Consider the following 23,683-nt stretch of genomic DNA (forward strand, 5'->3'; position numbering starts at 1 on the left):
TGTAGAAAACAAATCTATAAATGATCATCTTATTTGAGAAGTAAAATTTGCTTCTCAGAAGAAGCAGGCCAATGTTAATTGCAGTTAAAATTAAGATGAATGCAAAAAGCATTGACAATAAATGGGAATCTATTTTTTGTGTCTAATATTTTTTAAGAAGACATTATTTATCTAAAACGTATCTGGCAAAAATCCTTTAGAGAACCTGAAATGGCCGTCCGTCCATACTTTGGCCCCCCTACGTTTATTTGATCATTTATGATCACATATAAAATGTGGGTATGAAATGTGAATAAAGTTGAATTTAGGCCTCACTGTGTGTGCTGGACAAAATTAAACTTTTTGAGATTTAATTTCTGATACTTTTGGAGGATTTGTGGCATTTTCAAGTCATAATATGAGTTTTTCAGTTTTTTTGACTTTTTGTGTGCAGCTGTGATTCAGTTTTTTATTGTGGCGACTTCCACAAACAGTTTTTGGATAATAAAAGAGTAAGATGTTCTTTTTTCTCTTGTTAGTTGACTTGTCACTGCCTCCACCCATCTAAAAAACTGAAATATTATTTGGCAGTTCTGTTTTTGCAAAACAGCTCACATTCAGTCAGACTAAAGATTCTCAATTAATTTTTATGGCTGTTTACAGCCCAAAACTGCTAAAATAAGCTTCTTAAACATTAGATCACCTGACGCCATTTTTTATTTCTTATTTTTTTAATAATCATATTTCATCACACTTTGTGTGAGAGAATGATTTTTCAGGAAGATGAACCTGTTCTCCAAAATCAGCCACGCTGCAGCGCCTTCATCGTCTTTACCTCTGGCTACCACCAGGTGGTGCTGCTGCACTGCGTCCCCTCATCTCCATTTGTTACACAAGACTGTAGAAGAGGCGGACCAAGCAGCAAGACTTTCTCTGTGGGCTGAAAGGTTAAGGGTCAGCCGTTTCTCATGATGAATAAATTAGAATAGCACTGAAAAAATAATGTATTTTAGCAATTCGGTTCACAAAATGTGAAACTTGTGTTAATTAATTACGCTGTGTGACATTTATTTTAATTAATTTGATGGTTGAGGCTTACAATTAATAAAAAAAACATAAATCTGATGTTTTTAATCAGCTGTGAAAACCAAAATTACCAACATTATTAAAAGCAAGACAGAAATATATTAAGTCAGTGCCCCCATTTTTATGCTGCTTTATTCCATATTTATCTTGTGAAAACACATTTTGGCTTTAATTTTGCACATTTAAAATTGTATTTTATGTTTTAGAGTTACTAAGAACCGAAAAAACACACTTTTTTCCACACATTTTCTCTCTGCATTTTATGTAAAAACACAGTGGAAAATGCTTCTTTGTTATCAAATTTTAATTTAATAAAGCTTTTAACAGTGATCGATTACATGCAGTGAAATGTCAACACACAAAAACACACTTGGGCCAAAACTCTGTAACAATAAAACCTCTGAACCTCTGACCGAAGGAACATCTTTCTGCAGTATTTACAGTCAATGCAGATATATACACATTTCTTTACATACAAGTATCTGTAAAGCTTTATTATTACATTATCCTCTGTTAACACAAACTTTCAACCTTTATGGATTCATTTCAAATGATTATTTTAAAAATAAGGTTCAGGAAAGGTAAAGTCACCGGATACAGAAATGAAACCGTATTGATCTCATCAACTGATTAATTGACAAGTTTTCTCTTGAATAAAAAGGGATGAGCATCTTTCCAAACTATAAAGGGCAACATTTTTCATGATAGACCAACTTATCTAAATTAATTTGAACATTTTGTGTCAGCTGTCTTAAATACTGACTGAATAAGCATAAATTGCAGGTTTCTCACATTATTGAACTTATTTATGAAATATAACAAAACAGGAACTTTTTAAGTTCCTGTTTTGTTATATTTGTTATAATCGGCATGTATTTCAAAACAGAACTGCATAAAGTGCATTTAATCATAAAACCTGCTTTAAGATTCCACAAAGGACTCTGTTTGGACCGTTTCTCTTCCCTGATGGCCGCCATGTTTAATTCTGTATCAATGGCTCTCCTTACCAATGGCGCCCCTGCTGGATGGCGGCCAAACTGCAACACTAACTGAACAAGACATTATTAGTGAATCTGTTAGACCTAGTTTTAATCTAATTGACAATTAATGAATTGTTTGTATCCTTAGTATTAATCATCTGGAGTAAAATTATTTATTTTGTATTTTTGTCCTCTGGAGCTACTGATCAGTACGCTTCCTCATGGCTGACATCAGTTCTGACATGAAGTCTCCACCACCACCTCCACCACCTCCACCACCGCCTTGCAGCGTCGGTGTTGTCCTCTTCGGAGGAGCTGGAGGCAACTTCCTCGACTGTCCTGCAGGTCGCGGAGCGGAAACAGGAGCAGGAGGAGGTGGAGGCGGAGGAGGAGGGGGAGGTGCACCTGATGATACGAATACTGGATCAGGTGGAGGTGGAGGTAGAAACTCTGGATCTGGAGGCGGTGGAGGAAGAGATTTGTTGATGTTTCTACCAAAATTACCCGCGGGAGCCGGAGGAGGAGGAAGAGAGCTGTAGCCAGTAGGAGGAGGAGGAGGAGGAAGGAAGTCTGGAGGATCTTCTGATGAGTTGTCCATGGGTGGAGGCGGCGGCGGAGGAGGGAGGCCGTCCATGGAAAGTGGAGGTGGGGGCAAGTTGCTGGGTGGAGGCTTGGAGGACAGTAACGGCGGTGGAGGAGGAAGGACGGGGTCGGGAGGAGGAGGAGGGAGAATCTCGTTCAGAGGGGGAGGAGCAGGGAGATTACCGATGCCCTGAAAAAAACAGAATGAATTAATGGAAGATTTTCAACAGGGAGACATATCTAAATCTGTAGCATGAAACTTTAATAAATATATTCATTTACATATTTATTAACATTGTCACCTTGTTGTTTGGTGTGAGGGAAAAAAGCAAGCCGCTCCACCTTCTCCCAGGCCAGAAACAACCAATCAGAGCCAAGAGGCGGGACTTAGCGTTGACAATCACTCTCTCTAGTAAATGTTGTGAATCTGCAGGCTGGTCAGCATAGCCACCAGTTTCCTATAACGTTGATTTGTTTCTCCGTCATCAGCACATTCAGCAGCGATGGCATGAGAATGATTGGCAGCACTAAAACCCTCCTCCTGGCTCTGAGTGGCACATTTCTTCAGACATAGCAGCTCAGGGAGAAAGTGGAGGAGATTGATCTTTTCACAGATTATCTGCCTCATATTAATCTGTTGTGACATGGTGACAGTTTTGACAAATATTTAAAAAATATATATATTTTTACATCCTGCAGCTTTAAAGTGGCAGTACTATTTGTTTTTAGAAACAAGTAACTAAGGTAGAAAGGAAGGAAAGAAACAGTAATAAGAAGAAAGGAAGGAAACAAAGATAGGAATAAATACACGAAGAAAGGAAGGAAACAACAAAGGAAGGAAGGACAGAATGAGCAAAGGAAGGACACAAAAATAAGGAGAAAGGACACAAAGATTGGAAGAAATGAAGGGAGGAAGGAAGGAAGGAAGGAAGGGAGGAAGAAAGGCAGATAGAAGGAATGTTGCACAAAAAATAAGAAGATAGGAAGCACACAAAGATAGAAATGAAGGGCACAAAAGAAGGAAGTAATGAAGGAAGGATGTTAAAACTTCCTGACTGTGTGAGTTTGTGAAACCGTCATAGTTTCTTCTTCAGGTGATTTGCTTACCTGGTGCGCCGGTCCAGGCTGCGATTTGGGGGCGTGGCCGTTGGCCTGAGTTTCTGCTTTGGCTGCAGGAAACAGAAACATGAATCAACAGAGTGAAGTGACATCACGGCTAAATAAAGGAGCGTCCTGCGAGCCGCCGTACCTCTGATGGTTGGTGACGGCGTTGAAGGGCTGGAGCTGGATGGAGTGCTGCGGTTTGTCCACATGGCGGCGCTGACAGCAGCCTTCCTCTCTGCCGTTTTGAAGTTTTCATGCAGAGACGCTCCGTACTGGAAAAGAGACGAATCGCTGCCATAAAACACTTGAGTTTTATTGAAATATGTTTTTAAACACAGCGTGGATCAGTTGGTACCTTAGCGATCCGAATCCCGGTCACCCAGAGGTTCATGGTCCAAGCGTCGTCACAGCAGAGATACTTGATGTACTGAGACTCTTTCTGGATCTGAGGATGCTGCAGAAAAAAATGACAATGTATCTGTTACTTATTAAAAAGTTCATTAAATAATTAGTCAATTCTACTTGCCATTCATTAGGCATCAGAAATTTCACCACACAAACATAATTAATTCATAGTTTCTACTTAAAGTTTAAATTCTTAAGTTATATTCATTGTCATTTTGATTTTTTTAAAGTATCACTTTTCTCCCATTGCATACTAGGGCCGTTGTAGATATATGAAAAAAGGAAGTGTAAATTTCAATTGCTGCCAAAAAACTCAAAGTATTAGATTTTTCTCTAAAATTTTTTAGAAAAAACTCAGCAATTCCCAAGTTTCAAAAGTAAAAAAAAAATGACTTGGACATTTTCTGAGCTTGTTTTTACTAGAAATTTTCTAGTAGATCTAACAAGAAATTTTACGTTTTTTTAAGTCAAACATTTTTTCTAGAAAAATATCTGAAATTTTGAGATACATGTGAGAAATTTAGGACATTTCTGAATTTCATTTATTCAAAAACTCAGAAATTCTCAAATTCTTCTTGGAATATATTTGAGATTAATCTCAAAATGTTATATTTTTTGCTAGGATTTTTTTAACTTTTCAGACTGGGGGATTTCTTTGTTTTTTTTCTGGAAACATTATTACATCTCAGCAGAAATGTCATCTTTTTCAAAACAAAATAAAGGAAGATATTTCCTCTAATTTGAGGCCTTGCAATAAATTTGCAAACAAATTTAACTCTTCCTAAAGTGTAAAATCTTAAGTATTTCTTTTTTAACTCGCCCTGTTTTTTGCTTTTTGTTGTTATTCACTGAGTTACTCATTAGCAGTTTCTGAGTAACAACGTTTCATTGAACTTGGCTTAATAAAGTGAGAACTTTGATAGAAATTCAGAGCAGATTCGGGCGTTCCCAAACAAGATCAGAGAAAAAAGTTTCACATCCCTTTTAACTGTTAAAATAATCATCCAATGGCTCACATTTATCCTGTCAGCATGTTTCTGTCTGCATTTCCTTCTCAGTCCTGCTATATTTACTGTCATACAGCTGCTTATTAATTATAATAATAAAATGTAAAAAAAAATACAAGGAAGTGCTCAACAAAATTAACCTTTTTTACAGCTTTCAGATACACTGGATTAGAATGTCTCCTTTCACTTCTTCAAATTAAAGTATTTATTGCATCTCAGCGTCTCCAGCAGCTGCCAGATCTCAGCGTCATGTTTGTTGAGAAGCCACAGCTATCATCCACAGAGATGGACTCACCTTTAGAACGAAGCAGAAGTCCGTCGGGGCCTTGTATCTGTTCTTGACGTCTTTGCCGTAGTAAACGTTTACGTTGTCGAACTGGACGAAGCAGATCAGATCGCGGGACGACTGGAAACAAGATCAACATCTTCACTGAACCAAAACTAAAATAGCCTCCTGCCAAGGGTGTTCACCCCACACCCCACAGATTTTCTGTCAACTTTGACTGTGGGCTTTGACTAGGCCGTTCCAAAGGTTAAATCTTCCTCCTGTGGAGTCATTCTTATGTGTGAATGTGTGTGACCACACAAAGTTTTGGAAGAAGATGTTTCTGTTTTACAGCCATACACTGCAAAAACACTAAATCTTACCGAGTAGCTTCTAGAGCAAATATCTTAGCACATTTGAAATCAAACAAACTGATTTAAAAGTAAAATTTCAGCAAGATTTAGAGGCTTGTTTTAAGTAAATAATTCCTTAATGTTGATGAAAAAGTTCTAGATCTATTTATAATTGACAAATTATAAATGAAACAAGAGAAAATGTCATATTTGAAGTTAAATCCTCATGTCCGGTCGGCCAGTAAAACCAGTAATAAATAGGTTGGTATCGCTTTAAGAAACATCAGAACCACTGAAATATGGTAACATGTGACCAGAACCCTTCACTGATCCATCATGGCTCAGCATCCTCGTTGCTTTACCTTGGTTTTTCCTTTGGGAACGTAATAAATTCCTGAGGCTCGAAGCTGAAAGAGTCGCTGCTTCCATGACTTTTTTCCATCTTCTTTGAGGTGCAGAACGCCTTCCAGGTCGGGCACGATGATTGACGTCCCACAGAAATTCTCCTGCACAACCGAAAACATTATGAAGTAATCTGAGACGACGAAACAGCATCTAGCTCCCAACAGCTGGGAAACCTTTATTTACTTACCTGCACCAGCAATTCTTTGTCTTTGTCTTTCATGTCTTTGAGAGTTTTTTTATCCTTTTTCCAAAGATAAAAGTTCTGAAAGTCACAACAAAAGTTCATTTAAGAATTAAACTCTTTTTTTTTTCAAGCTAATACTGTCACCTGTGGCAGTCCAGAAACCAGTTTTTTCCTTTTTAGCGCTTAAATGTTTCAGTTAAAGTCAAAGAAACTTTAAATATCCAAGATAACCTGAAACAAAACACAGTTTCATGGGATCATTCAGGAAAAACAGTCTGGAAAAGTCATTTTTTTAGCGACTATTTGTGGAAAATGATTCTCGGTTGTTTATTGGTGTTATTTTTTTAGACATGTTTGCCTTTTTAATGTTCTCATTCCAATTCTGTTTAATTTATTGGTTCTACATGACAAACCATTATCAGGTTTGGTGTAAATATTAAAATTTCACCAAAAAACTATACATTTTACTAGTTAATTTATGATTTAACAAGAGGGAAAGCCTTTTTTCTTCTTCAAAAATTAAATTATTCCGGACATTTGATGATAAAATGTATGAAACATTTAAAAGTGAGAAGATATACTATTGATGTGGCAGTAGACCTGTGGCTTATACTCTTCTGTAGGCTGTAGAAAGTTTAACAAACCTTGGCAAGCTTGCATGCTAAATTAGAGATAAAAATTGGCTCACAGCTCCACTTCCTGGACTCTAAACGTTTCCATAAATCACATCTTGACTTTGTGATGTCATTATTAAGCCATTATTTTTGTTAAAACACACAGCCCATGCATTAAAGAAAAAGCATTCCACTTTCCCTTCTTTCTGTTTCTAAAATATTTAGAGTTCATCTGCCGATGGCTGGAAAAACCCCGCAAGAAAAATCTGTTTGGACGCACTTGTCAGAAGGTTAAAAATGTAAATGAACAGAGATGTTCTGTCTTTTTCGTTGGAGTGAATGATGGAGTACTTCGGCGCTGTTCCAGACGGACTATTTGTCTCTGCCAACAGACTGAATCCATTAAACTCTCAGAGATTGTAAATTGTCCCATTATAACAACAAACATGCCAAGATCTCTTTGGCTGTTGCGTCCGATATATTGCAGCCACGACATTAAAGAAAAGGGTCAGCCTGCCTAGAGGAAGGAAATATCATAATTCAACACAGAAAAGTGTCTTTTTTTTCACAGAGCGATTTGCACAATCATCCAAGACTTGTATGACATCATGCTAAGTACAAAGAGCTGAAATCTGGTATTTTCTTTAAAGCAATGACAGGACCAACCTGCGGGTTTTTGAAAACCTCAAATTTATCTTTCCTCTCCTGGAAAAGGACTTTGTTTTCACTGTCCCTTGTCCAGGCAAGGAGAGGCTCCACCAGGTTCTCATGGTCCTCAAATGTCCGTTCTGTCAAAAAATAAAACACACACCGAAGAATCAAAACAACAATTCTTCCAATTAGAGTTTAGTAAGCTTAAGACTCCTCTATTTATATAAACCCATAAAAAATTAATGTTAGCTGGTTGTCTTCTCTGGGTGTTTAGTTGAATGAAACTGCTTGTTTTGCTTCTTTGGACCAAAAACAATCATTTATTGTACAAGATGTTCTATAAACTGAAATGGAAATGAAGAGGTTCGAGAATGGAGCCTTGAGGAACACATTTAGTTTTGTTTTATACCTGTACAAGAAGCCACACAATGCCAATAAAAAACAACCACATTCATTATTTTCTATTGAATATTTGATCTCAACACATAAAATATTCTGTTAAACAGATAACTTAGCTCTTTTTGTGTAATTAGACTTAAACTATTTTACATTTTTACCCTTAACAGTACTCCAAACATGTCTTACAAATTCTTTAAACCAGCAACTTACAATGGTCCAAAATAAGAATAAAATGCTACTTTTTAAAATTGTCATAGAAGGCTTTTAGCGGCTTTAAACGCTAAAAACACATGAACATACTTCCTTTTTCCCCTTCTTGCCCACCCACCGATTTAATCTTTAAAATTTCCATCACAGTTGCCAGTTTTATCACCGTCTTTAATTGCAGGTTACCAGCTGGGGAAAAGCGAGGCATTACATAAAATTGCTGCCACGGTTTCAGGCTACAGTTTGGCTGCTGCGATCTTTAAGTTTAGCTGCAGGGGAACGAACTGTTAAGAGTCGAGATCCCTTTGAACTTCATTTCCCTGGTGCGAATGGCGAGCACATGGCGACGTTTTACAGCAGCAGATTTGTTTGAAGACGTGTTGTTGTTAAGCTCACTGGGTGTTTATTGGGCCCAACTTTATCTCGGTAAAGATTAAAGGTCAGCAGAGATGGTGTAACAATCTCAAGGTTTGCAGACGTTTACAAGTCGTCTACGTTTTATTTTTTTATTTTGAGTTTTGGGTTAGTCAACGATGACAGAAAACACGACTCATCTCCTTGTGCTCATCAGTCACAGCAGCTACAAATTATGTTTCCTTTGCAAAGAAGTCATGGTGGAAATGGGAATCTCTGTCAGACAGCTGGGAATATAAAAGGAGGGCAAAGGTCATCACTTTGACCTTGCAGCTCAATAAATTAGCAAACAAACTTAAAAGGAAGGAAATACACATGCAGCTGAGTGTTTATAAAACAAAAATAATAAAGATTTCAGAAAGGTTTTTATCCACACAAACCCGCACAAATATACGCCACTGAGCTGTTTTGAACATGCCAAACCCATAGGGGGCAGTGTGGCGCAAAGCTAAAATCTACGTCAGCCAATCAAATTGTTAGGAATTAAACATGGCACCTGAAAGTTAATTTATATGAACAGATAAATAAATTAAACACATTTTAATGAGCGTATTTGAATATGAAGTTGATAAAACTCAAGACGATGTCGATTGGGAAATATGTGGATATTCTGATGCATTATTTTTTGCTGGTTGTAAACCGTGGGACCCTAAATCTTTGTTCTTTAAACATAAATACAGAGTTTTATTGGATTTAAAAAAAAAAAATTAAACAGAGTTTTTGTGTGGATGAAAGTCCAAAGCCAATAAAAACGTTTTTGTTCTCCCATCTATGAAGTACGCCCACAAAAAAGCTAATTAGAAGGATTTTTTTAACGACTGCTACATCATAGGGAGCCTGTTAATTTAAAATTAATAGGCCAAAGTTAACATTCAGCTCCTTCAACAAGAGAAGCTTAATTTTAACTCTGTGTGGGAGTGTGAAGTTAAACCCAACCATCATGCTCTCAAAGCGGTTAATACTAGCATATGTCATGAGTCAATCCACTACTGCAAATAGTTCCCCAAAAATTCAATACTGCATTGTGTTCACCTCACGTTGCATTACACGGGGAGTTTCAGGAACTGCTAAAATAAAGCTGCATGCATGATGAACTTAAAGCAACCTGGCTGGATAATATTATAGAAAACAAACCTCAAGTAACTTTATAGCATATATAGGTTTTAAATAATTTCTGAATATTAATAAAAAACGGCTTGTTCCATTGGCAAATTATTTCTCTTATAATTCTTCCCACGTCCCCTATATTGCTGAAATGTTACTTGTAAGTTAATTTTGTCTCGTTTCAAGATATTTGCCCTGGAAACTAGACAAAAATACTTGGTAAAGGTTTGTGTTTTTGTAGCGTAAGCAAGTCAAACTATATTTTACCACTTGCTTTTGCTTGGTGCATACCAGCTCACTAGTTCATTGCTTATTTTAAATGCTTTATCACGAGTTTGGTTTATTTTTGCCACTTCCACCCCTCGTGTCTTTGCATAGACCATGATAGCATTGTGACATCACCTGATGTTGGCCTTTTAGGAACTCACCAAGCTGCAGCTCGTGGTTGGTTTCACACAGACTCCAGTCTACGTTGCAGTCACAGTGAGTCTTCTCAAACAAGTTTTCCAGAACTTCTCTCACGGTTTGCCTCTCATCAACCATCAGAGTCTTGGAGCTGCCATCGTTCATGAGGACCTTCACCACCAGCTGTCGATAACAAAACCAAAAAATTTTAATTATATGTGTGTTTTAGTATTCAATGAAATACTAAAACAAAACATAACAAGGGCAATTGAAGCATTAGGGAAAGTTGCAATGTTTCAAAATCAACGGGTTGCAGCTAAGTCAAAGCTAAGCTTTTGCTAGGCTACAAACAAGCAACACCATGTTTTTTACGGTCAGTATTGAAATTCTACGGTCAACAAAATGTAAAAGCCACAATGGAAATGTTCCTAAAAAAGAAGTTATGCTAAAATGTGAGTTACATTAGCAAGTTTGTTGTATTTTACCTTTTAGTATAAATTCAGTTTTACCATTTGATCATATGCTAAGATGACAGATATGCTAAAATTAAAGTTAAAGCTATCCCATAACTTCAGTTTTAGCATAGCTTCCATTTTAACATAGCTTTTGTTGTAGCATTACGTCTGATGTAGCATTAGCTTCCATTGCACTTTAGCTTCTATTTCAGGATAATTTCCGTTGTAGAATTATTTCTGTCATAGTATTAGCTTTCATGGTAGCATAGCTTTCATTTTAAGATAATTGTTGTTTTAGCATAGCGCCCATTTTAGCATATCCTTTGTTGTAGTATTAGCTTCCACTTTAGCACAGCTTCTGTTTTAGCATGGCTCCCATTTTAGGATAACTCCCACTGTGGCTTTTGTTGTTGCGTTTTGATTGTAGTTGCCAAAGGTAGACAGGTGATTAATACTACTTCTGATTGTTTTTGGTGTTACATCACTCCAAGTCAGCCACCCTGCTGGCACCAGACATGCTGACTAGTCAAAGAAATAATCAGCATCTCTGTGGATTGGTGCAGACGAGCTTACCATGTAGTAAATGTAATTTCCTTACCATGTAGTAAATGTAATTTCCTTGCTGCATATTCAAGGCATGACTAAATATGACAGAAGCATGTTTAATACCTGCTAATATGCATTTACATTTACTTGTTCATTTTGTAGACTAAATGTCTCTGATATAATGTAGATATTAGTTGACTCCCTCAGTAAGACTAAATCCAACCTTTAAGTACATGCAGCTGGTTGACCAGTTTAATAACATGTTATGTACCCAAATGATTGTTTCTGCTTCATAATGTTAGCTTTAATAAAACTGTTGAGAGCATCAGCACTTCAGTTATTCCAGTCAAATGTCTGCATGTAATTTTAGGTCCTCAGACAGAGCGCTGACTGGGATTTATTTTTATCTAGGCCAGAGAATTGACACTTCCTGCCATATGGAAACAAGTCCAGTTCTGGAAGACTGATGACTTTTCATGAAATCAGTCACCTGGCTGTTGTCATACACATATGGGCTTTTGTAGATCTTATCATGGCTAAGACTAATAAGATCCCAGTTTGGTTGGCTTTTTCTATCTCTACCAAAATACAGACTCTCCATGTGGCTGAACAATATGTCCTATAACAGAAACAATCTGAGTTTTATATGTCTAAAACTCAAAAAAGAAGAAACCACAAAGATCTGTGAGAAACTACAAAAAAAATGTGTCTGGATTTCTTATGTTCATGCAAAAATGGCAATGCTAGGTTTTCCTTGCTCAACTGTGTCCAAATTTCAACCAATGGTCTCAAAAGATCACCGTTGGATAAACTGACATTGGCTAGAGTGATGAGTTAGTTTATTAACAAAGTCTGCAATAAACCAGATATAGTTGGAACATCAAGGAATGGGAAGGAGCCAACAAACTTTCCAGCTCTGTTGGTGACCAAAACAAATGACTTTGCTGAAGTCATTTGCAGGGAAACCATTTCCCCACAATGATAAGAAGAATATTTGAACACGTCATCTTTCAAACATGTGAATATTGTATCGTTTGCGCCATCAAGCCTGGTGGCAGCAGCATTGGTTTGCTGAGGGATACATCTGAATTTCTGACCACAGAAACATCTGCTGAAGCCACAGGATATACATCAAAACTGACGTATATATATGTCTATAAAAGTGGACATGCTGAATTTATTGAGTTTCCATGTGGAAGTAGATGAAAAGTAGCCAAAAGTCAGTAGATAACGTTTAAATTATCTCAAGACAGCATTGAAACTATAGTAAATGTTAGGTCAAATACTTAAACTTTACTTTTGTCCAATGCTCAACTTTACATCCAAGACTCTGTTTTGGTGCTTTTGTGCCACTTTGAAGATGATTAAGTGTCCATGTACAGAATGATCCAGAGCAGGATGTTGGCTAGATAAAAATACCCATCTATTAACGTGATTGATGGCTCCTCTGTCAGGCCAGATGGAGAGGAAACTACAACATGCTGTGTTGGAATAGAAGGCATTTTCCATCCTTCATAATCTCTGCATAACTTAATGCAGCTCAGTCAGATCAGAGCAGAATATGTGGAGTTGAAGTTTACATGTCTTACCTTCTTCACTTTTGCTTCCTTTAGCTTCTCCAAGGCAAGCTTGATTTTATCTGCCTTCATCTGAGCTTCGATTTCTTCCTAAACAGGAAAAACAGCAAGTAGAGGAACTGAGTTAGTAGATGTTTTTCTGATTTAATCAACACTTGATATACAGTTGAGGGAAGACATTCTCCCTTTGTTCGCTCTTCCCTTTTTTGACCTACAAACACCACTATATTACAAATCAGGTTTATTGGCTCATATTCTGGTACAGGGTTTATGACGCAGCCACATCTTAGATTCATTGTTCAGCTGTTGTTAGAGTAAGATCAGACAGATTGCTGCTCAAAGTAGGTTTAGAGTAAACAAAGATGGCACAGCATACAAGAAAAGCATACCACAAAATACTCAAGACTACAAAGTAAAATTATCTTCCCTGAGCCACTATTCCTATATGAAGAAATGCAATCAGAGCCACCAGGAGGGTCTGAGAGTTGTCAATAATCCTTGTGAATGCGCTGCTAAATATGCCAATGGCAGAGAAGCACTTACCGTTACAGAAAAAACGTTTACTTACTGTCATCATGAGAAATGCTAACTAGCAATATGTAAAAAAAAAGAAGAAATTTTTACAAAATTTGCAAACTGCAGCTTTAAGGTTTGGCTTTCTTATCAGAAAGGTAAGTATGTTTAGATATTTAGGGTTTTTTCTTCCAGTATTGGAGCAGTCTTCACATTGATAGTAACATCAACGCTGTATGTTTAGAGCTTATAAAGCTAACCTGTGCACATCTCGTCTACTAGTGACGCAGAATTTTGCCACAGCCGGTGTTTTGACCACAGTAAGACGAGGTCAGGAGCTCTGTTAAAACAATAAGCTCCCGTCTACCTTACCTACCCAGACCATCCAAATACTGACACTATTCTGCTCCCTGATCCTGTTACAGTTTTCGCATGGTTGTATGCATTTGATCTGTTCCAGACAGACCCTCAACTGTTTTTCCTCACGCGTCTCTCCGACTCCGACAGATGGATTCAGTTATCTGTGACCTCATTGTCCGACTGCTGTAAGACCCGAACCACTCTTTGAGTTTCACAGAGACAGAAAGAAAAAAAATAAAGAAGTCATCTGAAACTTACATAAAGGGAACAGCCTTGTCAGAGGTGGGATGAATATGTTATATTTTTTGTCCGTGTGATGACTAGACTTTTTACCAAATGCTTTTTTACTCTTAGTTCAGTCATTTCTGGATACTTTTTACTTTTTACTTGAGTGCAATTTTTGGGAGCTCCACCCACATCTGGTGATAAGTGAACTGAAAAAATAATTTTACCACATTGGTGTTTCGCCTTGTAGAGTCTACCTAAGAGTAAACTCCTCCAAATGTTCCCTTCATTCAAACTCTCTAGAGTGAGGACCCGTACCATTGTGGGTTTTGATGACTGCGGAGGGGGAGGCGGCAGGGGCGAGGTGGTGGAAGAAGACGGGGTGGTGACGCTGCTGCTTCTGTTATTTCCTGGAGACGGCGGTGATGTAATGGAGGAGGCAGGCTGGACGCTCAGGCCTTTGGGCGGAGGCGGCAGCTCTGAGTTAGACGATGGTGGCTCGTTCAGGCCTTGTATTTCTGCTTCCAGTTTCTTTTCTGTCGCGCTGAGGTCGGCCACCAGGTCGGCCATCAGGGCGTCCAAGTCATTGTCCTCCAGGTCATGTACGGACGCTGGTGGAGCAGAATCGAATCATCAAGACGTAATTCAAATGTTTTATGGTCCTTTCATGTCCCCTTAAACTGAGGCTCTTATTGGGTTTCAGGAACATTGGAAAGGGGAAGTTTGCTTCACTTTTTACCACTTTTTATCTTCCTTCTTCAAAGAAAAAATCCCACAGAAGACTGCTGATGCACAGTGTCTTCATGCATTATTTTACTTTCACATGCTCTGTTTAGTTTTAGTTCCACTCCTGAAGTAAAACTAAATACTAAATAAAACTAAATAGCCTCAAAAAATCCAATTCTGAATCAGGACTAATGCAATACCAAGTATTAGTAGTCATCATCGACATTAATTAAATATGTATATCACTGATTTAAAAATTTGGCTCCAACATAAAAACTTGGAAATATTAAAAACATGATTTGGAAGATTAAATGTTTTCTGATTTTTTTAGTGTCACCATAAACTGTTTTCTGCAACGTAAACAGTAAAATTACTCATAAGTACGAAGTACACTATTGTAAATTTAAATTAATTTTACCTTTTTAGCAGCAAATATCAACTTCAAGAAAAGTTTCAGGCCTTTAAGAGGCATATTTTATCTTCCTTCAACGTTACACATCCTTCTTAAAGCAACTTAAAATTGTTTCCCATTTCTAAAATTAAATTAGTCTAAATGTGAAATCTTTTTTTAAAAACTGACTTCAATTTCATCCCGTTATTCTGTGGATCTCTGCAAACACAAATCGAACAATTGAGGCTTTTATTATAACAAGTTTTGTGCAAAAAAGTGATATAAACGTATGCTTAGACCTGTTACAGTAATCAATAAATCAATTGATCACATGATTTATCAATCGTTTCTCTTTTTTCTCTCTTTCTACCAAAATCTGGATGAGAAAAGTCTCCAGTTTGGTGTTTTGGTCTCAACTCGACCTTTTTTATTTTGTGAAAAACTTCAAAGTTCATTTTATTTGTTGTTTACTTAGATTTGGATTTAAAATGTCTTCCAGTAATAGAATTTAAAGTTTACTAATTTTTGATGTGTTTGTGCATTTTTATTTTTCCATTATTACCAGTAAGTTGCTTAAAAATGATCTCAAAACAGCAATAATATGGTTTATTTATCGCAATAACTTCTGGAACAATTTATTGTCCAGCAAAATTTGCTATTGTTCAAATATTGCATCAATTTTCCATTTTACTGATGATGTAAAATGGACTGTGTCCTATTTTTACGTAACTTTAGAAGTTATTGTGTAAGTGACTTTCTGTTAGAGAGAGTCTGACAAAAGCAAAAAAGGAAAGTCACCGTTCAGGCCAGTAAAGCCGACAGAGAAGTTGACTTCCTTCCCAGTGCTGGGGAGCGGTTTAGGAGCTTCGATTTCCTGTCCGAGACTCTGCAAACAGAAATAAAAAACTTATGAGAATGTGATTATTTCTGTACAGGGAACTACAATTTCTCATACGTTTGTGCTGATAAAGTTATAAATTATTATTATGCACTGCAAAAATATGAAATTTCGCCAAGTATTTTTGGTCCAGTTTGTAAAGCAAATATCTTAATACACTTGAAATGAGGCAGAACTAACTTACAAATGACTTTTCAACAAGATATATGAGCATTCCTTAATATCAATGAAATAGAACAGCTCCACTGGCAGATTATTTAACTTATAACAAGACATTTTTCCCATGTTACAAGTTAAATAATCTGACAATGGAACTAACACTGTTTCATAAATTTTAAGGACTTATTTACTTAAAACAATCTCTCGAAAAGCTACTTATATGTTAGTTTTGCCTTATTTCAAGTGCAATAAGATATTTGCACTACAAACTAAGATGCAATACTGCTGAATGAAAAATAAGAAAAATAAAGTGGATCGAAAATACAGCCTTGAGGAACCCCACAGCTGACTCTCAAAATTTTGCAACACACTGAGTTTCCCACAGTAAAAACATATGCAAAATGAATTAATCTCTTCTAATAAATTATAATTATGTACAGATACATTTGTGCTAAAAACCTTTAGCTTAAAGTTTTTACAGTAAGAAAGAAATCTAATAATTAATTGATGATTTTGAAATCAATCAAATGAGTGGAAAACTAACTTCTACTCCCACATTTGGAAAGGAAACGTATCTTAGAGTAAAGTTTATCTTTGATTTGACATTAAACACAGTAAATCAGAAACCTTGACACTCTTACTTCACACTTTTCTTTTTCTACTTTATTCTCTCATCTCAAAAAATAACAAATTCTAAAAGACATAAAAAAACTGGCACATAAATCCAAGTGGAGATTTAAATAAAAGGAAAGTATTGCTAAAGTTTTTCACCTGAGTGAGGAGGTCCATCTCCCCCAGCAGGTCGCTAAACATAGCGTCAATGTCATCCATCTGAAATAAACAACAAAAAGCTCTAAGAGTAGAGATTTGATTTGCTTTTACATAAACTAACAAACAGAAATATTCATTTTAGTGTAAAATAATGCAATCAAGAACAAGAAAACACATAAAACATCAAACAATTAAAACTCAGATGATCTAATCACAAGAAATAAAACCGGTTTCCGTCCCAGTTTCTGATGTTTGAAAGAAATAAACATGTAATACAAAACAACTATAACGCATGAAGGAAGATGAAAAATATTTAATTATTGCTCATGTTGGCACTGTAGCACAGCTAGCTTATACTGAAAATGAGAAAAGTGGCAATTTAAAATGAAGTAATATAAAGGTTTGTGAGGAAGTTTGGAAACACAATTACAATCTATTCTTTGCATGTTGTTTTTGTTTACACACAAGCTAGCATCAGCACTGCAGCACAGCTAGCTGTACACAGAAGTTAGAAAACTTTAGCTTTAAAGTCACCATTCCATTATTTCAAAGGTAATTTGTCATTGTTGGATTGTTTCTCATATGCAAGAAGAAAAGAAACATTAAAATAACACAGATGTGACTGAGTGGTGCCAGTTTACACTCTGCGCTTACCACCGCATATATCTGCATGTTTTCAAATCTTTACATATGTAGCTGAAATGAGGAGACAGATATTTATAAAAACGCCCAACTTTGATTAAGAGATTTAAAATTGTCCACCATCAGCATACATATGACATAAGGAGATCATACAGATATGGAAAATAAAGTGGATCAAGAATTCAGCCTTGAGGAACCCCACATGTGATTGTTGTTCACACAGATTTATAACTCAAAACTCACTTATTTGCAACACAAAGTAAAAACATTTGTACAAATGAAACAATCTTTCCTGAAAAATTACAAATGATCTGCAATTAATTTAGATTTAACTGGTTTAGATCTGATTTTTAACTAGATTATTTTATTTTTTTAATAGTTTATAGAGAATTCTTTTGTCAATGATTGTATTTCTGACCGATGTTTGATATAGTTGGCTTTATCTTCTTACAACATGAGCAAACCATAAATCATTGACTCATAACATGTGAAAAGAGAGTTTGATAAAACAGAAACTAAATGTAGGAAGCGGTGAATAATGAAAGCATCCAGAAACCAAACTAATTTATACTTCTTCCCATTTTACTCACAGGCTACCATTAGCCCTAATGCTAAGCTAGTAGTGACTGGAGCTTTGAAAAAGCAGCTTTAAAATTACAAGGAGCGTCAAAACTTTGGTAAACTATTATTGATTATGGATCTGGTTTTGTCCAATACTTGGGGATTTTTGTTAACATCTGTGGAATGACAATGAAGTTTAAGCCTTTTGAAAAGTAATGACAATGTTGTTTAGGTTTTTCCACTTTGGAGTCAAAATTGGTCCAGGAAAATGGGACATTTGTTGTGTTTCTGATTTTCTGATATAGTTAAAGTCAGATTCACATCCTAGAGCTTTTAAATTTGCAATTTCAAATCTGGATGAAGATTTGGTGAATTTGCAGCATAGAAAAATCTAATTTTTAGTTCAATATTGGCAAAAACGCTTGTGGAATATCAGTTTTGTTCTTGTTTTGCAATGAAATATAAACATCCACAATCTTATGCCAGAAATGACCTACAAATATAACAATTACTACTTTCTTTGCAGACGATTAAATGTAATAATGACAAAGAAATGTAAAATGGGATCTTGGAGATTAAAGTTTAGATTTAATGTTCATGCAACTCAAACACTTTCCTTTACAATGTGTGCAGAAATATGTCCCCTGAAGCTGCACAGTCTCCGTCTTCTTAATTGGAGAAAGACTGCGTGCATAACTTCAGGCATCAGATATTTGTCAAAACTTGCAAGATCTTGTTGTACGTGTCGAACTGGTGAGTCCTATTTTGCATTTTTGTAAAACTGAAAGCGGTGCAGAGTATTCATACGTCTTGAGGCAACGTTTGATTTGCACCACTCTTCACACAAACACCGCTAAGTTCAAATACTGGCTATATTAAAACATTCAGTTTGGTTCCATTTATGTAATACCAAACGAGAGATTATAAAATGCATGGTTTTAATTTTAGTTGGGGCAGAGTTAAACACACAAGCTGCTAAAAAATAAGATTAAAAACCCTTTCAGATTATAAAAAAATCCATTTGAGCTCTACATTATCAAAATTAATTATTTAAGGTTAAAGCAAAATAGTCCAAGAAGCTGGTAAAGTGGCTGGTTTTTTTTTAAACAGCCACTTTAGCTGTTTTTTTTTTAAACATCTCCATAAGACTTAGTGTAATTATGTTGCATTAGCGGCCAGCAGCATGTATTTTTGCTGCCTCACTCCTCAAAGTGAACATTATGATAATCCTGAATTTGGAGTCAAAACGGAGTGCTGAATTTGTTTTTCTTACACTGGAAAATAAGAAGTAAATTGTGGATGTTTTCTTTGTTTTCAGTGTGGCACTAATGGTAGACTTCCAGTATAGCTCACCTCTCATTTTCATTCATTTGGAGGCTTATTGATGTTGAATTTATGAATTTTCCACTTAAAATAAGAATGAATTAAAAGCCCACAGAGAGAAAAAGGTTTGATTTTTCTGTTCTTCCTTTGATTGCATGGGCTTGTTTTTGGTTGATATTTCTTTCTACCCCAAGTCTATTAATACATTTATCTTTATTTTAATAAATTTAAATATTTATATAGTATATGATACAACTCTTGCCATGGTTTCTTAAAACCAAAAAAGCTGTTACAAAAAGAAACTTTAAGGAGCGTTCCCTAAAAGTGTTCATATTACTGTGCAGATTCAAGCAAAATCTTGCAAACATTCACATTTATAAAAGATTACAACTTTTTATCTTTTGATAATTAAGGAATGATCCTTAAAGGGGACCTATTATGCAAAATTCACATTATGCACATTTTTGCACTTCCATTTTGGTTCCAACTGCTTCTAAAAACAGACCAATCACTTTTAAAAAACAAACACCCTGCTGGTGTTTGGCAATAAATGAATGATTTTTGGTGTCTGGAAAATGAGTGATTACAGAATATAATGTCACAAATCAGGCCTTTACCTAGAAACCAGAGCTGAATAAAAGGTGAATGGTTGTATAACTGTGCATCTGTTCACAACTACTCTCTTGAGTTGGGGGGCGTGGCCAGCAGCAGCTCGTTTGCATTTAAAGTGACAGGAGGCTTTAAAACAGCTCATTCTGAAAGGAGATCAGAACAAATCTAAATTTAAGAGAGATTTCTACAAAAAATGCATGTTTTGTGTAGGCCATTTGTTTAGTCCTGACCTGCTCATAGAAACATAACAGGTCGCCTTAAAAGGTGGTTTCAGCAGCCATATGGTTTCCTAAAGCTTTCCTTTTTAATCCTATAAAGATCTTGACTTGGCATTGGAGGAAATAAAAAGCCAGTTAAAGAGGAATATTAAATTTTTCTTTTTGAAACTTCAGTTTTGGAAAAGTAAAAACTAGCAGCTACCAACTTAAACGTCTTGGTTTCATCTCCGCTCAATTTTCATTCCATACTGATGAAATCAAATGTTGAACCACAAAATTCAAGTGATGTGCATTTTGGAGCATTGAGGAGGGCACGCAGTCTGGAGAGGAAGTGGTAGAAGGGTTAACTTCCTGTCTTTCTGCAAACTGAAATCATCTCGGAAATGGTGTCAGCAGCCACCTGCAAACTCAATTTGTACTGCCTTTCTCATTTTCGATGTGCCTCTAGGGGAGGAGATGTTTGTGCTAAACCATTAAAAATGACTAATTTTCTTTAATTATACCAAAAGCTCTACAGCTCTTTTATATTCTTCTCCTGGCATCACATTTTATTTTCCATAATGAAACCAGCTCACATGAGGAAAGGTTTACTCTGTCAGTCAGACGGCTCCCAAATGTTAATTTCTGAGGCCCGATGCCTTAAACAGACGACTCCCAGCTTGCGGAGAAGTGAAAAGAAGAGCGATTGCATTTGGACGGATTGTGAAACATCTGCTGATGAAGGCAAAAGCGGACCTGATCCTTAAGACACTTCCTTCTTAGATAAGGGTGAACTTGAGTCACAAGCAGAATTGTAAAAAATTACATTAATGGAAACACTGCAAATAACTCAAAACCAAGTATTTGTGTTTAGTTTCTAGAGCAAATGAGACAAAACTAACATACAGCAAGATATATGAGCTTATTTTGAGTAAATAATTCCTCAATATTGGTGAAAAACTACTATTTTCATTGGCAGATTGTTTAACTTACGGAAAAATGTGTTTATAAGAGAAATAATCTGTCAATGGAACTAGAAATTTTTAATCAATATTAAGGAATTATTCACTTAAAATAAGCTTATATATAAGTTTTATTAATATTTATTAGCAGATATGATTTCAAATGTAACACTTGATTCAAAACAAACTCAAATAAAAGTTCAGGTACCCTAAAAATCTTTTTTTTTTAAAAAAAGGAAAAGTTACAGACAAATTGCACTAAAATTACAGCAATGTGAGTAAATTAAATTAAAGTTACAACTTTATACTTGCACCTTTTTTGAGTGACCCAGTAAAGCTAAGCTAGCAACATTCATAAATAAATGCTACGTATAAAAATATATGTTGCAGTTTCTTTCAAAAACAGTGATTAATATGGTTGGATTATTGTTGGATTATTTTAGACTCAAGTTTACTGGTGTGGCGTCGATTAAGTGGCTGTAGGTGTTTTAGGTAACGACCTAAACATTTCTCATTTAACTGAGATGAAAACGGCCGGCTGCCATCTCTGAGGTGAGATGGAGAGAACAACGACAGTTCTCACTTCCTCTTAAACACCCTCTGAAACTCTTCATATTGTTAGCCTCATGGTCAGATTGTAACGTTTAATTAAAATGCAGAACTGAATATTAACTCTCTACAGAACCGTCCAACAAAACGTCATGTTTGCACCGTTTTCTCCACGAATGCTTTCAAATTCAAATACAGACGCCGAAAAAGTAACGACCGCTTTGACTTGGATGTGATGTTTATATTTCGGAGATGCATTTACAGAGATTTAACGTAGAGAAATTAGAGTAAAAGACGTCGCCTGAGGGGATGAGAAGCCATGACTCATAACCGACGTGACCCAAAACATAATTTCTCCTCTTCATTTCGTCGGCGTGTTTTGTTAAAACCCAAAATCCCGGCTGCACATGAGTCACAGAGAAACGCAGTGACTAAAACGGACCCTGATGCCACCTAAAAGAACTTTACTTCGTCTTTCCAAAGCGGCTTCACATCCACATTTAAAAGGTTTCTCTTATTTTAGCAGCAAACTGAAATCACTCGGCGCTTTCAAAACAAACCCGATGGTTTTATGGAGTTATTGTGTAAGCGCAGCAAGTTTCAGGCTACACCCAGTCAGAAATAAACACATGAACTTACATCCCTTTTTATCACTTTAGATTTTGATGTTTAACTACTTTATGTAAACAAAACCACCAGATTTACCTCTATTAAGTTAAACAAACTCAATATTTTATCATTGTTTTGGTGAAAAAGTGGAACCTGTAATATTTTCAGTTTTAAAAGCTGGTTTTTCTATTAAATATCCTTGTTTAGTAAAAGAAAAAGAGAAAATCATTCATATAAAGTGACTAACAATCAGAATATTTCTGGTTTAAGTAAAGAGGAGATCAGCTGTAGGTGTTTACCGTTACCTGAAGGTACAACTCTCAAATAAACAGATGTAACTCACCTCTTCAGTTGTAATAATCCTCAATTCACCAGTTTGTTTCAAAATAAAATCCACATGGACATTAGATCCACCCTGAAATCTCGCTCAGCTAAGAAAAAAGCCTAAGGTGACGGCCACATGCAGGCAGATCTGGGTGTGCTGATGCGGCTTGCATTTGGGCTCTCTGACTGTTTCTTCCTGCTCAACGCGGAAGTTCAGGTCCAGACCTGCCACTGCATTCCTGCAGAGAGATAAAACTTTCACAATCCTGGACCGACTCGCCTCTCCCCGGTTCACCGTCGCTCCTCATCGCCTCCACTGAACCGCTTCAGGAGTTCAGAGTTTGCTTTGGCGGGAGAGGAGATGCAGGGAAACGCTGGAGGAGATGATGGAAGTTTCTGAGAGAAAACAAAGGCGAATCAGCCGTTAATAATTCACCATAACAGAAACTGATTTACAGCAAGTCGTCAGTCTGAGCTGCCACCAACTAAAAGTCATGAAATTACAGAAACTGAAACTGAGAAAACATTGTGAGTGAGTGAGGTTACCCAATACATCTCTTATTTTATAAATTACTGATTTTTGCAAAAATGTAGTGTATAATTATGAAGTACACTGTAAAACTTGATAAGTTGATTGATCTCAAACGATTTGTGGAAATTGATTTTCCTTCCCAAACACCATTAACGTCTTAACAGAGACCCTGTTTCCAAACCCACAGCCAGTAGTACAACATATAAAAGGAAACATCAACGTTTAGAGTGTTTTTATTCTCTATTCAGTACTTATTAGATTCATTTAGCATAAATGTTGCTTCAGATTGTCTGATTTTAGTTGGCCGTGGCGGATAAGTTTATTATCAGCTAATATATTATGAATTTATTACCATACAGTTCAATTTTTCACTGCATGATGCATAAAAATAACCAAACTTTTCACATTCATAATGTTGCAAAGGCTCAGGCACGACATTGTGATCTGCAGCAGAAAACAGCAATGGTCAAAAACACAAGTGTTTTTTTCTTTACTGGCAATCAGGTCAGAACATCTTAGCAGAACGTTGTGGTGCAACAGCGTCTGTTATCTTCAGGGGAACCAGAAAGATTCAAACCATCATGCTATGAATATCTTCCGTTATCTC

At 36.3% G+C, this 23,683-nt stretch overlaps 1 protein-coding gene across 1 annotated transcript; it reads right to left on the bottom strand.

Annotated features, from left to right (window-relative positions):
* Positions 1–1,179: 1,179 nt before the first annotated feature.
* Positions 1,180–22,779, bottom strand: apbb1ip (amyloid beta (A4) precursor protein-binding, family B, member 1 interacting protein). The gene is made up of 14 exons (XM_055020952.1): positions 22,564–22,779; positions 16,766–16,825; positions 15,736–15,823; positions 14,139–14,431; positions 12,735–12,812; positions 10,168–10,327; positions 7,631–7,752; positions 6,354–6,428; positions 6,124–6,267; positions 5,439–5,549; positions 4,087–4,185; positions 3,877–4,003; positions 3,735–3,796; positions 1,180–2,817 (listed from the first exon to the last, which is right to left on the bottom strand). The coding sequence occupies exons 2-14, from the start codon at positions 16,823–16,825 to the stop codon at positions 2,245–2,247; spliced, it is 1,992 nt and encodes a 663-aa protein (XP_054876927.1). The 5' UTR covers positions 22,564–22,779; the 3' UTR covers positions 1,180–2,244.
* Positions 22,780–23,683: the final 904 nt, after the last annotated feature.

Source organism: Poeciliopsis prolifica, unplaced genomic scaffold (genome assembly GCF_027474105.1).
Source record: "Poeciliopsis prolifica strain line A6 unplaced genomic scaffold, Auburn_PproV2 SCAFFOLD072, whole genome shotgun sequence".
Lineage (NCBI taxonomy): Eukaryota > Metazoa > Chordata > Actinopteri > Cyprinodontiformes > Poeciliidae > Poeciliopsis > Poeciliopsis prolifica.